The sequence below is a fragment of the Oncorhynchus tshawytscha genome, linkage group LG30, assembly GCF_018296145.1.
Source record: "Oncorhynchus tshawytscha isolate Ot180627B linkage group LG30, Otsh_v2.0, whole genome shotgun sequence".
Classification (NCBI taxonomy): Eukaryota; Metazoa; Chordata; class Actinopteri; order Salmoniformes; family Salmonidae; genus Oncorhynchus; species Oncorhynchus tshawytscha.
The window spans coordinates 52,445,767-52,457,995 of record NC_056458.1 but is presented as its reverse complement, the minus strand read 5'-3'; the positions used below and the strand labels follow the sequence as shown (position 1 = coordinate 52,457,995).

The 12,229-nt window shown below is 43.6% G+C and overlaps 2 protein-coding genes across 3 annotated transcripts in view; one reads left to right on the top strand and one right to left on the bottom strand.

The window, feature by feature from the left end:
- alg9 (ALG9 alpha-1,2-mannosyltransferase) overlaps positions 1-1,545 on the bottom strand; it is a 47,499-nt gene extending 45,954 nt beyond the window's left edge. The window contains exon 1 of one of the 2 annotated variants that reach the window (XM_042309214.1): positions 1,284-1,545. In XM_042309214.1, coding sequence (XP_042165148.1) covers positions 1,284-1,426 — 143 coding nt within the window. In that variant the 5' untranslated portion in view covers positions 1,427-1,545. The remainder of the gene's footprint in view (positions 1-1,283) is intronic. The other variant, XM_042309213.1, reaches the window with a different exon arrangement.
- Positions 1,546-5,326: 3,781 nt separating this feature from the next.
- The window catches only part of mia (MIA SH3 domain containing), a 31,658-nt gene continuing 24,755 nt past the window's right edge, over positions 5,327-12,229 (top strand). The window contains exon 1 of the mRNA XM_024393378.2: positions 5,327-5,572. Within this exon, the coding sequence (XP_024249146.2) occupies positions 5,449-5,572 (124 nt within the window). The 5' untranslated portion in view covers positions 5,327-5,448. The remainder of the gene's footprint in view (positions 5,573-12,229) is intronic.

The following is a 12,229-nucleotide window of genomic DNA, read 5'->3' as shown; positions in this document are numbered from 1 at the left end:
TTACAATGATCCACCCCTAAAAAAATACAATTAACATGGTCCAAGCACACCAAGACAGTCGTGAAGAGGGCACGACAAAACCTATTCCCTCTCAGCAGACTGAAAAGATTTGGCATGGGTCCTCAGATCCTCAACAGTTTCTACAGCTGCACCATTGAAAGCATTCTGACTGGTTGCATCACTGCCTAGTATGGCAACTGCTCGGCCTCTGACCGCAAGGGCACTACAGAGGGAAGTGCGAATGGCCCAGTACATCACTGGAGCTAAGCTTCCTGCCATCCAGGAGGTGTCAGAGGAAGGCCCTAAAAATGGTCAAATACTCCAGCCACCCTAGTCAGACTGTTCTCTCTGCTACCGCACGGCAAGCTGAAACGGAGCACCAATTCTAGGTCCCAGAGGCTTCTAAACAGCTTCTACCCATAAGACTCCTGAACATCTCGTCAAATGGCTACCCAGACTATTTGCATTGCCTCCCTCAACCTCTTTACACCACTGCAGCGCTCTATTGTTATCTATGCATAGTCACTGTAATAACTATACCTACATGTACATACTACCTCAACTAACCGGTGCCCACGCACATTGACGCTATTGTCATTTTACTGCTGCTCTTTAATTACTTGTTACTTTTCTCTCTTATTCTTAACCATATATTTTTTATTTTAAACTGCATTGTTGGTTAGGGGCTCGTATGTTGTACTCGGCACATGTGACTAATACGATTTCATTTCATTTGAAGATCATCTCTGTGGGCTCCAGCTAATATGGAGGGGCACATAACACGGAGCATGCGCAGTGTAGAGCATCACTTGGAAAACGTCATCCTTAATGCGCTCTACGAGTCTCAGACTGGACTAGCTGAAAAACTCCAGGTACAAATAAATACACACTGACCTCTGAGTTACAAGACCAACTGTAGAAGCTGTGTCTGTCAGAGAAGAAGAAAAAAGTGTATTTGTCAGAAGGGTCGGCTGGCTGCAGCTAAATTCAGTGTAGATGGAAGCAGCGGCAGAAGGAATAAATAAACTGAAGAAGAGTGACAGAGATGAAGATAGCTAACTACTGACTGTGGCTAATTAGCTTCGAGACTGGCTGATACAACTAACTTAAACACGTCCTGTAACGCAGTGTTTCACAAGCAATACTCACGTTTAGCAACATATGGGTTGGTTGTCACTGACAGTGCAGTGAGCCAACATTAGCTAGCTAACTTAGCATTGACCCAATAGCATCCCCTGGAACTGTAGCTAGCTATCACTACCGGCAAAATGTACTGTACTCACTCAGTCCGTGTGTCGGGGGTTTTGGTCTCCTCTCCGGCCTTCTCCTCTCTCTGCACCCGGGTTTCGCTCAGTAGATTCCCGCTGTTATTAGCATCTTGTCTACTGACTCGTCGCGTTTTCTGCTTACCCCCCTTAGCCGCCATGTCTACTACTGGCGCTCCCGTGCCTCGTCTTGTCCTCAATATGGTGTTTTGTGGCAAAAGGCACCGCCATGTTTAGTGATGGCAAGTTAACTAGTGTAGACTGCGTGCTGTTCTAGACATCCCAGAAAGCTACAATTAAGCAAGAAGCCACGAGGAGGTGTGTATATTATGGTGTCCTTTCCGTCTCATATTTCAACAAAAAGTAGGGAGGAATATTGAGCGAACGTGGAGAGAGTTGATAAGTCATAAAACATGGCCAGGAAGCAGATTATCATGTTGAGGAGCTGAGAGACAATTGATGACATATTCTTATTCATTCCTTTACACTTGTGTGTATAAGGTAGTTGTTGTGAAATTGTTAGATTACTTGTTAGATATTACTGCATGGTCGAAACTAGAAGCAGAAGCATTTCGCTACACTCGCAATAACATCTGCTAACCATGTGTATGTGACCAAACACATTTGATTTGATTTGGAAATACTTTATACTTTTTATCAAATAATTTATTTACAGTACTCGTCAAAAGTTTGGACAAAAATGTTGCAGAGTTACTGTCATGTTACTGAGTTGGACTTGTTGCAGAGTTACTGTCATGTTTAGGGGTCGACTGCACTGATACCGATTATTGGAGGACCAAAAAATCCGATACCGATTAACCGGCTGATTTTTTAAAACATTTTTTATTCGTAATAATGACAATTACAACAATACTGAATTAACACTTATTTTAACTTAATATAAAACATCAATAAAATCAATTTAGCCTCAAATAAATAATGAAACATGTTCAATTTGGTTTAAATAATGCAAAAACAAAGTGTTGGAGAAGAAAGTAATGTGTGCCATGTAAAAAAATCTAACGTTGAAGTTCCTTGCTCAGAACATGAGAAAATATGAAAGCTGGTGGTTCCTTTTAACATGAGACTTCAATATTCCAAGGTAAGAAGTTTTAGGTTGTTGTTAATATAGTATTTATAGGACTATTTCTCTCTATACCATTTGTATTTCATATAACTTTGACTATTGGATATTCTTATAGGCACTATAGTATTGCCAGTGTAACAGTATAGCTTCCGTTCCCCTCCTCGCCCCTACCTGGGCTCGAACCAGGAACACATAGACAACAGCCACACTCGAAGCATCGTTACCCATCGCTCCACAAAAGCCGCGGCCCTTGCAGCGCAAGGGGAATAACTACTCCAAATCTCAAAGCGAGTGACGTATGAACCAGTATTAGCGCACACCCAGCTAACTAGCCAGCCATTTCACATTGGTTACACCAGCCATTAGGCTGATAGGCTTGAAGTCATAAACAGCGCTGTGCTTGGGAAGAGCTGCTGGCAAAACGCACTAAAGTGCTGTTTGAATGAATGATTACGGACCTGCTGCTGCTCAGTCAGACTGCTCTATCAAATCAGACTTAATTATAACATAACACACAGAAATACGAGCCTTTGGTCATTAATATGATCGAATGCGGAAACTATCATTTTGAAAACAAAACGTTTATTATTTCAGTGAAATACGGAACCGTTCGGTATTTCATCTAACGGGTGGCATCCCTAAATCTAAATATTCTTGTTACATTACACAACCTTCAATGTATGTCATATTTACGTAAAACTCTGGCAAATTAGTTCGCAATGAGCCAGGCAGCCCAAACTGTTGCATATACCCTGACTCTGCGTGCAATGAACGCAAGAGAAATGACACAATTTCACCTGGTTAATATTGCCTGCTAAACTGGATTAGTAGTTATAACTAGTGATTATGATTGATTGTTTTTGTAAGATAAGTTTAATGCTAGCTAGCAATTTACCTTGGCTTCTACTGCATTTGCGTAACAGGCAGGCTACTTGTGGAGTGCAATGGTTAGACCGTTGGACTAGTTAACTGTGCGGTGTCAAGATTGGAACCCCTGAGCTGACAAGGTGAAAATCTGTCGTTCTGCCCCTGGACAAGGCACTTAACCCACAGTTCCTCGGCAGTCATTGAAAATAAGAATGTGTTCTTAACTGACTTACCTAGTTAAATAAAAGGTATTAAAAAAATAATAATAATCGGAAATTGGCACCCAAAAATACCGATTTCCAATTGTTATGGAAACGTGAAATCGGCCCTAATTAATTGGCCATTCCGATTAATCGGTCGACCTCTAGTCATGTTGCATAGTTACTGTCATGTTACTGAGTTACTGTCATGTTGCTGAGTTGGACTTGTTGCAGAGTTATTGTCATGTTCCTGAGTTGGACCTGTTGCAGAGTTACTGTCTTGTTGCTGAGTTGGACCTGTTGCAGAGTTACTGTCTTGTTGCTGAGTTGGACCTGTTGCAGAGTTACTGTCTTGTTGCTGAGTTGGACCTGTTGCAGAGTTACTGTCTTGTTGCTGAGTTGGTTGGACCTGTTGCTGTCTTGTTGCTGAGTTGGAGTTAGAGTTACTGTCTTGTTGCTGAGTTGGACCTGTTTACTGTCTTGTTGCTGAGTTGGACCTGTTGCAGAGTTACTGTCTTGTTGCTGAGTTGGACCTGTTGCAGAGTTACTGTCATGTTGCTGAGTTGGACCTGTTGCAGAGTTACTGTCTTGTTGCTGAGTTGGACCTGTTGCAGAGTTACTGTCTTGTTGCTGAGTTGGACCTGTTGCAGAGTTACTGTCTTGTTGCTGAGTTGGGCCTGTTGCAGAGTTACTGTCTTGTTGCTGAGTTGGACCTGTTGCAGAGTTACTGTCTTGTTGCTGAGTTGGACCTGTTGCAGGGTTACTGTCTTGTTGCTGAGTTGGACCTGTTGCAGAGTTACTGTCTTGTTGCTGAGTTGGACCTGTTGCAGAGTTACTGTCTTGTTGCTGAGTTGGACCTGTTGCAGAGTTACTGTCTTGTTGCTGAGTTGGACCTGTTGCAGAGTTACTGTCTTGTTGCTGAGTTGGACCTGTTGCAGAGTTACTGTCTTGTTGCTGAGTTGGACCTGTTGCAGAGTTACTGTCTTGTCTTGCTGAGTTGGACCTGTTGCAGAGTTACTGTCTTGTTGCTGAGTTGGACCTGTTGCAGAGTTACTGTCTTGTTGCTGAGTTGGACCTGTTGTCACGATGCAGAGTTACTGTCACGATGCAGAGTTACTGTCACGATGCAGAGTTACTGTCACGATGCAGAGTTACTGTCATGTTGCTGAGATGGACTTGTTACAGAGTTACTGTCATGTCGCAGAGTTGTGTCCCTATTCTCCTCTCTTATCCCAAAGTGTGTGCTTGCATACTTCCGTGATGAGGAGTTAGGAAAAATATATTCCTATCGCTGAGGGCTGCAGCCATATTACAATGAGGGGATTCCTGAGGCTGCAGCCATACAACAATGAGGGGATTCCTGAGGCTGCAGCCATATAACAATGAGGGGATTCCTGAGGGCTGCAGCCATATTACAATGAGGGGATTCAAAGCCCATGGTGAAGTCAGCTGAAAACAAAGTGATGTATGTCAACAATGTGGTGTCGTGATGTAGGGCTCAGACTGTTCACAAGCAAAGTTTTGTTTTCTCTTAGAGGTCATGGGACACCCTACAGTCATCAACACAGTCTGACCACAGACCTCCAGACAGGGCTGCTTTCTCTCTGTAACACACTCACTCGCACTGTATTGAAGAATGTGTGCATGTGTGTGTCTCTCTATGTGTGTCTCTGTGTGGGTCTCTGTGTGGGTCTCTGTGTGTTTCTGTGTGTGTCTCTGTGTGTCTCTCTATATGTGTCTCTGTGTGTGTCTCTGTGTCTGTCTCTGTGTGGGTCTCTGTGTGTGTGTCCTGTCCTCTTTCTAGACAGTGGGCGGAGTGTGCTACTGTGGGACTGGAGAGGGGGGCTTCTGTGGGCCTGAACAGAGATATCTTGTCCTCTTTCTAGACAGTGGGCGGAGTGTGCTACTCTGGGACTGGAGGGGGGGTTCTTTGGGCCTGAACAGAGCTGTGTGTGTTTTCCTCTCCTTCTTAGCCTCTATTCAGACAGCAGAGCAGCAGAGAGAGAGAAGCAGAGTAAAGGAGAGAAAGATGTCCGCTCGAGGAGTGTGTGTGTGGGGTGTTGTGTTTTTGTGTGTTGTGTCTGTCTGTCAGGCCGGAAGACAGATGCCCAAACTCTCCAACAAGAAACTGTGTGCCGACGCTGAGTGTAGCCGTGAGTACAGATATAAATACAGCTACAGTACTACTAAAACTATACTGCTACTATACTACAGTACTACTAAACTATACTGTTGCTATACTACAGTACTACTAAAACTATACTGTTACTATACTACAGTACTACTAAAACTATACTGTTACTATACTGCAGTACTACTAAACTATACTGTTACTATACTACAGTACTACTAAAACTATACTGTTACTATACTACAGTACTACTAAAACTATACTGTTACTATACTACAGTACTACTAACACTATACTGTTACTATACTACAGCACTACTAAAACTATACTGTTACTATACTACAGTACTACTAAACTATACTGTTACTATACTACAGTACTACTAAAAATATACTGTTACTATACTACATCTACAGCACTACTAAAACTATACTGTTACGAAACTACAGTATTACTAAAACTATACTGTTACTATACTACATCTACAGTACTACTAAAACTACACTGTTACTATACTACAGTACTACCAAACTATACTGTTACTATACTACAGTACTACTAAAAATATACTGTTACTATACTGCAGTACTACTAAACTATACTGTTACTATACTACAGTACTACTAAAACTATACTGTTACTATACTACAGTACTACTAAAACTATACTGTTACTATACTACAGTACTACTAACACTATACTGTTACTATACTACAGCACTACTAAAGCTATACTGTTACTATACTACAGTACTACTAAACTATACTGTTACTATACTACAGTACTACTAAAAATATACTGTTACTATACTACATCTACAGCACTACTAAAACTATACTGTTACGAAACTACAGTAGTACTAAAACTATACTGTTACTATACTACATCTACAGTACTACTAAAACTACACTGTTACTATACTACAGTACTACCAAACTATACTGTTACTATACTACAGTACTACTAAAAATATACTGTTACTATACTACAGCACTACTAAAACTATACTGTTACTATACTACAGTACGACTAAAACTATACTGTTACTATACTACATCTACAGTACTACTACAACTATACTGTTACTATACTACAGTACTACTAAAACTATACTGTTACTATACTACAGTACTACTAAAACTATACTGTTACTACTAAAACTATACTGTTACTATACTACAGTACTACTAAAACTATACTGTTACTATACTACAGTACTACTAAAACTATACTGTTACGGTACTACAATACTCCTAAAAGTATGCTGTTACTATACTACAGCTAAGGAATTACTACACTATACTGTTACTATACTACATCTACATCACTACTAAAACTATACTGTTACTATACTACAGTACTACGAAAACTATACTGTTACTATACTAAATATACATCAATATTAAAACTATACTGTTACTATACTACACCTAAGGTACTACTAACACTATATTGTTAACATACTACATCTACAGTACTACTAAAACTATACTGTTACTATACTACAGTTACGGTACTACTAACACTATACTGTTATTATACTACAGTACTACTAAAACTTTACTGCTACGAAACTAAATCTACAGTACCACTAACACTATACTGTTACTATATTACAACTATTTTGTGAGTAGTAGTAAAGATACAGCTACCATACTACTATACTTCTACTAATACTATACTAATACTACCACCACTACCACTACTACTAATGCTACTACTACTATTAATACTATACTGCTATAATGTTACTGTAGTCCGTATGCCAAGTGTCACATGGCTTGATGCTGAAGAGACGAAGCAGGTACGGGGAGTCAAACATTTAATATAGAACGGACATGGAACGAGACAGGAACAGCGTCAGCAAACAGGTAACACAGACAATGAATGCAGCAGTGGGGAACAGAGCAGGGACCTGACACATAGAGGGGAGGTAATAAACAGGTGATGAGTGAGTCCAGGTGAACAGAGCAGGGAACTGACACATATAGGGGAGGTAATAAACAGGTGATGAGTGAGTCCAGGTGAACAGAGCAGGGAACTGACACATAGAGGGGGTAATAAACAGGTAATAAACAGGTGATGAGTGAGTCCAGGTGAACAGAGCAGGGGGAACTGACACATAGAGGGGAGGTAATAAACAGGTGATGACTGAGTCCAGGTGAACAGAGCAGGGAACTGACACATAGAGGGGAGGTAATAAACAGGTGATGACTGAGTCCAGGTGAACAGAGCAGGGAACTGACACATAGAGGGGAGGTAATAAACAGGTGATGACTGAGTCCAGGTGAACAGAGCAGGGAACTGACACATAGAGGGGAGGTAATAAACAGGTGATGACTGAGTCCAGGTGAACAGAGCAGGGAACTGACACATAGAGGGGTGAGGTAATAAACAGGTGATGAGTGAGTCCAGGTGATCAGAGCAGGGAACTGACACATAGAGGGAGGTAATAAACAGGTGATGAGTGAGTCCAGGTGATCAGAGCAGGGAACTGACACATAGAGGGGAGGTAATAAACAGGTGATGAGTGAGTCCAGGTGATCAGAGCAGGGAACTGACACATATAGGGGAGGTAATAAACAGGTGATGAGTGAGTCCAGGTGAACAGAGCAGGGAACTGACACATATAGGGGAGGTAATAAACAGGTGATGAGTGAGTCCAGGTGATCAGAGCAGGGAACTGATCAGAGCAGGGAACTGACACATAGAGGGGAGGTAATAAACAGGTGATGAGTGAGTCCAGGTGAACAGAGCAGGGAACTGACACATAGAGGGGAGGTAATAAACAGGTGATGAGTGAGTCCAGGTGAACAGAGCAGGGAACTGACACATAGAGGGGTGATGAGTGTAATAAACAGGTGATGAGTGAGTCCAGGTGAACAGAGCAGGGAACTGACACATAGAGGGGAGGTAATAAACAGGTGATGAGTGAGTCCAGGTGAACAGAGCAGGGAACTGACACATATAGGGGAGGTAATAAACAGGTGATGAGTGAGTCCAGGTGATCAGAGCAGGGAACTGACACATAGAGGGGAGGTAATAAACAGGTGATGAGTGAGTCCAGGTGATCAGAGCAGGGAACTGACACATAGAGGGGAGGTAATAAACAGGTGATGAGTGAGTCCAGGTGATCAGAGCAGGGAACTGACACATAGAGGGGAGGTAATAAACAGGTGATGAGTGAGTCCAGGTGATCAGAGCAGGGAACTGACACATATAGGGGAGGTAATAAACAGGTGATGAGTGAGTCCAGGTGAACAGAGCAGGGAACTGACACATATAGGGGAGGTAATAAACAGGTGATGAGTGAGTCCAGGTGATCAGAGCAGGGAACTGACACATATAGGGAGGTAATAAACAGGTGATGAGTGAGTCCAGGTGATCAGAGCAGGGAACTGACACATATAGGGGAGGTAATAAACAGGTGATGAGTGAGTCCAGGTGAACAGAGCAGGGAACTGACACATATAGGGGAGGTAATAAACAGGTGATGAGTGAGTCCAGGTGAACAGAGCAGGGAACTGACACATATAGGGAGGTAATAAACAGGTGATGAGTGAGTCCAGGTGATCAGAGCAGGGAACTGACACATAGAGGGGAGGTAATAAACAGGTGATGAGTGAGTCCAGGTGAACAGAGCAGGGAACTGACACATATAGGGGAGGTAATAAACAGGTGATGAGTGAGTCCAGGTGATCAGAGCAGGGAACTGACACATAGAGGGGAGGTAATAAACAGGTGATGACTGAGTCCAGGTGAACAGAGCAGGGAACTGACACATAGAGGGGAGGTAATAAACAGGTGATGAGTGAGTCCAGGTGAACAGAGCAGGGAACTGACACATATAGGGGAGGTAATAAACAGGTGATGAGTGAGTCCAGGTGAACAGAGCAGGGAACTGACACATATAGGGGAGGTAATAAACAGGTGATGAGTGAGTCCAGGTGATCAGAGCAGGGAACTGACACATATAGGGGAGGTAATAAACAGGTGATGACTGAGTCCAGGTGAACAGAGCAGGGAACTGACACATATAGGGGAGGTAATAAACAGGTGATGACTGAGTCCAGGTGATCAGAGCAGGGACCTGACACATATAGGGGAGGTAATAAACAGGTGATGAGTGAGTCCAGGTGAACAGAGCAGGGACCTGACACATATAGGGGAGGTAATAAACAGGTGATGAGTGAGTCCAGGTGATCAGAGCAGGGAACTGACACATATAGGGAGGTAATAAACAGGTGATGAGTGAGTCCAGGTGAACAGAGCAGGGAACTGACACATATCCAGGGAACAGAGGTAATAAACAGGTGATGAGTGAGTCCAGGTGAACAGAGCAGGGAACTGACACATATAGGGGAGGTAATAAACAGGTGATGAGTGAGTCCAGGTGATCAGAGCAGGGAACTGACACATATAGGGGAGGTAATAAACAGGTGATGAGTGAGTCCAGGTGAACAGAGCAGGGACCTGACACATATAGGGGAGGTAATAAACAGGTGATGAGTGAGTCCAGGTGATCAGAGCAGGGAACTGACACATATAGGGGAGGTAATAAACAGGTGATGACTGAGTCCAGGTGATCAGAGCAGGGACCTGACACATATAGGGGAGGTAATAAACAGGTGATGAGTGAGTCCAGGTGATCAGAGCAGGGAACTGACACATATAGGGGAGGTAATAAACAGGTGATGAGTGAGTCCAGGTGAACAGAGCAGGGACCTGACACATAGAGGTAATAAACAGGTGATGAGGGTCCAGGTGAGAGTAATAAACAGGTGATGAGTGAGTCCAGGTGATCAGAGCAGGGAACTGACACATATAGGGGAGGTAATAAACAGGTGATGAGTGAGTCCAGGTGAACAGAGCAGGGAACTGACACATATAGGGGAGGTAATAAACAGGTGATGAGTGAGTCCAGGTGAACAGAGCAGGGACCTGACACATATAGGGGAGGTAATAAACAGGTGATGAGTGAGTCCAGGTGAACAGAGCAGGGAACTGACACATATAGGGGAGGTAATAAACAGGTGATGAGTGAGTCCAGGTGAACAGAGCAGGGAACTGACACATAGAGGGGAGGTAATAAACAGGTGATGAGTGAGTCCAGGTGAACAGAGCAGGGACCTGACACATATAGGGGAGGTAATAAACAGGTGATGAGTGAGTCCAGGTGAACAGAGCAGGGAACTGACACATATAGGGGAGGTAATAAACAGGTGATGAGTGAGTCCAGGTGAACAGAGCAGGGACCTGACACATAGAGGGGAGGTAATAAACAGGTGATGAGTGAGTCCAGGTGATCAGAGCAGGGAACTGACACATATAGGGGAGGTAATAAACAGGTGATGAGTGAGTCCAGGTGATCAGAGCAGGGAACTGACACATATAGGGGAGGTAATAAACAGGTGATGAGTGAGTCCAGGTGAACAGAGCAGGGAACTGACACATATAGGGGAGGTAATAAACAGGTGATGAGTGAGTCCAGGTGATCAGAGCAGGGACCTGACACATAGAGGGGAGGTAATAAACAGGTGATGAGTGAGTCCAGGTGAACAGAGCAGGGACCTGACACATAGAGGGAGGTAATAAACAGGTGATGAGTGAGTCCAGGTGATCAGAGCAGGGAACTGACACATATAGGGAGGTAATAAACAGGTGATGAGTGAGTCCAGGTGATCAGAGCAGGGAACTGACACATAGAGGGGAGGTAATAAACAGGTGATGAGTGAGTCCAGGTGATCAGAGCAGGGACCTGACACATATAGGGGAGGTAATAAACAGGTGATGAGTGAGTCCAGGTGATCAGAGCAGGGAACTGACACATATAGGGGAGGTAATAAACAGGTGATGAGTGAGTCCAGGTGATCAGAGCAGGGACCTGACACATATAGGGGAGGTAATAAACAGGTGATGAGTGAGTCCAGGTGATCAGAGCAGGGAACTGACACATATAGGGAGGTAATAAACAGGTGATGAGTGAGTCCAGGTGATCAGAGCAGGGACCTGACACATATAGGGGAGGTAATAAACAGGTGATGAGTGAGTCCAGGTGATCAGAGCAGGGAACTGACACATATAGGGGAGGTAATAAACAGGTGATGAGTGAGTCCAGGTGATCAGAGCAGGGACCTGAACATATGGGGAGGTAATAAACAGGTGATGAGTGAGTCCAGGTGATCAGAGCAGGGAACTGACACATATAGGGGAGGTAATAAACAGGTGATGAGTGAGTCCAGGTGAACAGAGCAGGGACCTGACACATATAGGGGAGGTAATAAACAGGTGATGAGTGAGTCCAGGTGATCAGAGCAGGGAACTGACACATATAGGGGAGGTAATAAACAGGTGATGAGTGAGTCCAGGTGAACAGAGCAGGGACCTGACACATATAGGGAGGTAATAAACAGGTGATGAGTGAGTCCAGGTGAACAGAGCAGGGACCTGACACATATAGGGGAGGTAATAAACAGGTGATGAGTGAGTCCAGGTGAACAGAGCAGGGACCTGACACATATAGGGGAGGTAATAAACAGGTGATGAGTGAGTCCAGGTGATCAGAGCAGGGAACTGACACATATAGGGGAGGTAATAAACAGGTGATGAGTGAGTCCAGGTGATCAGAGCAGGGAACTGACACATATAGGGGAGGTAATAAACAGGTGATGAGTGAGTC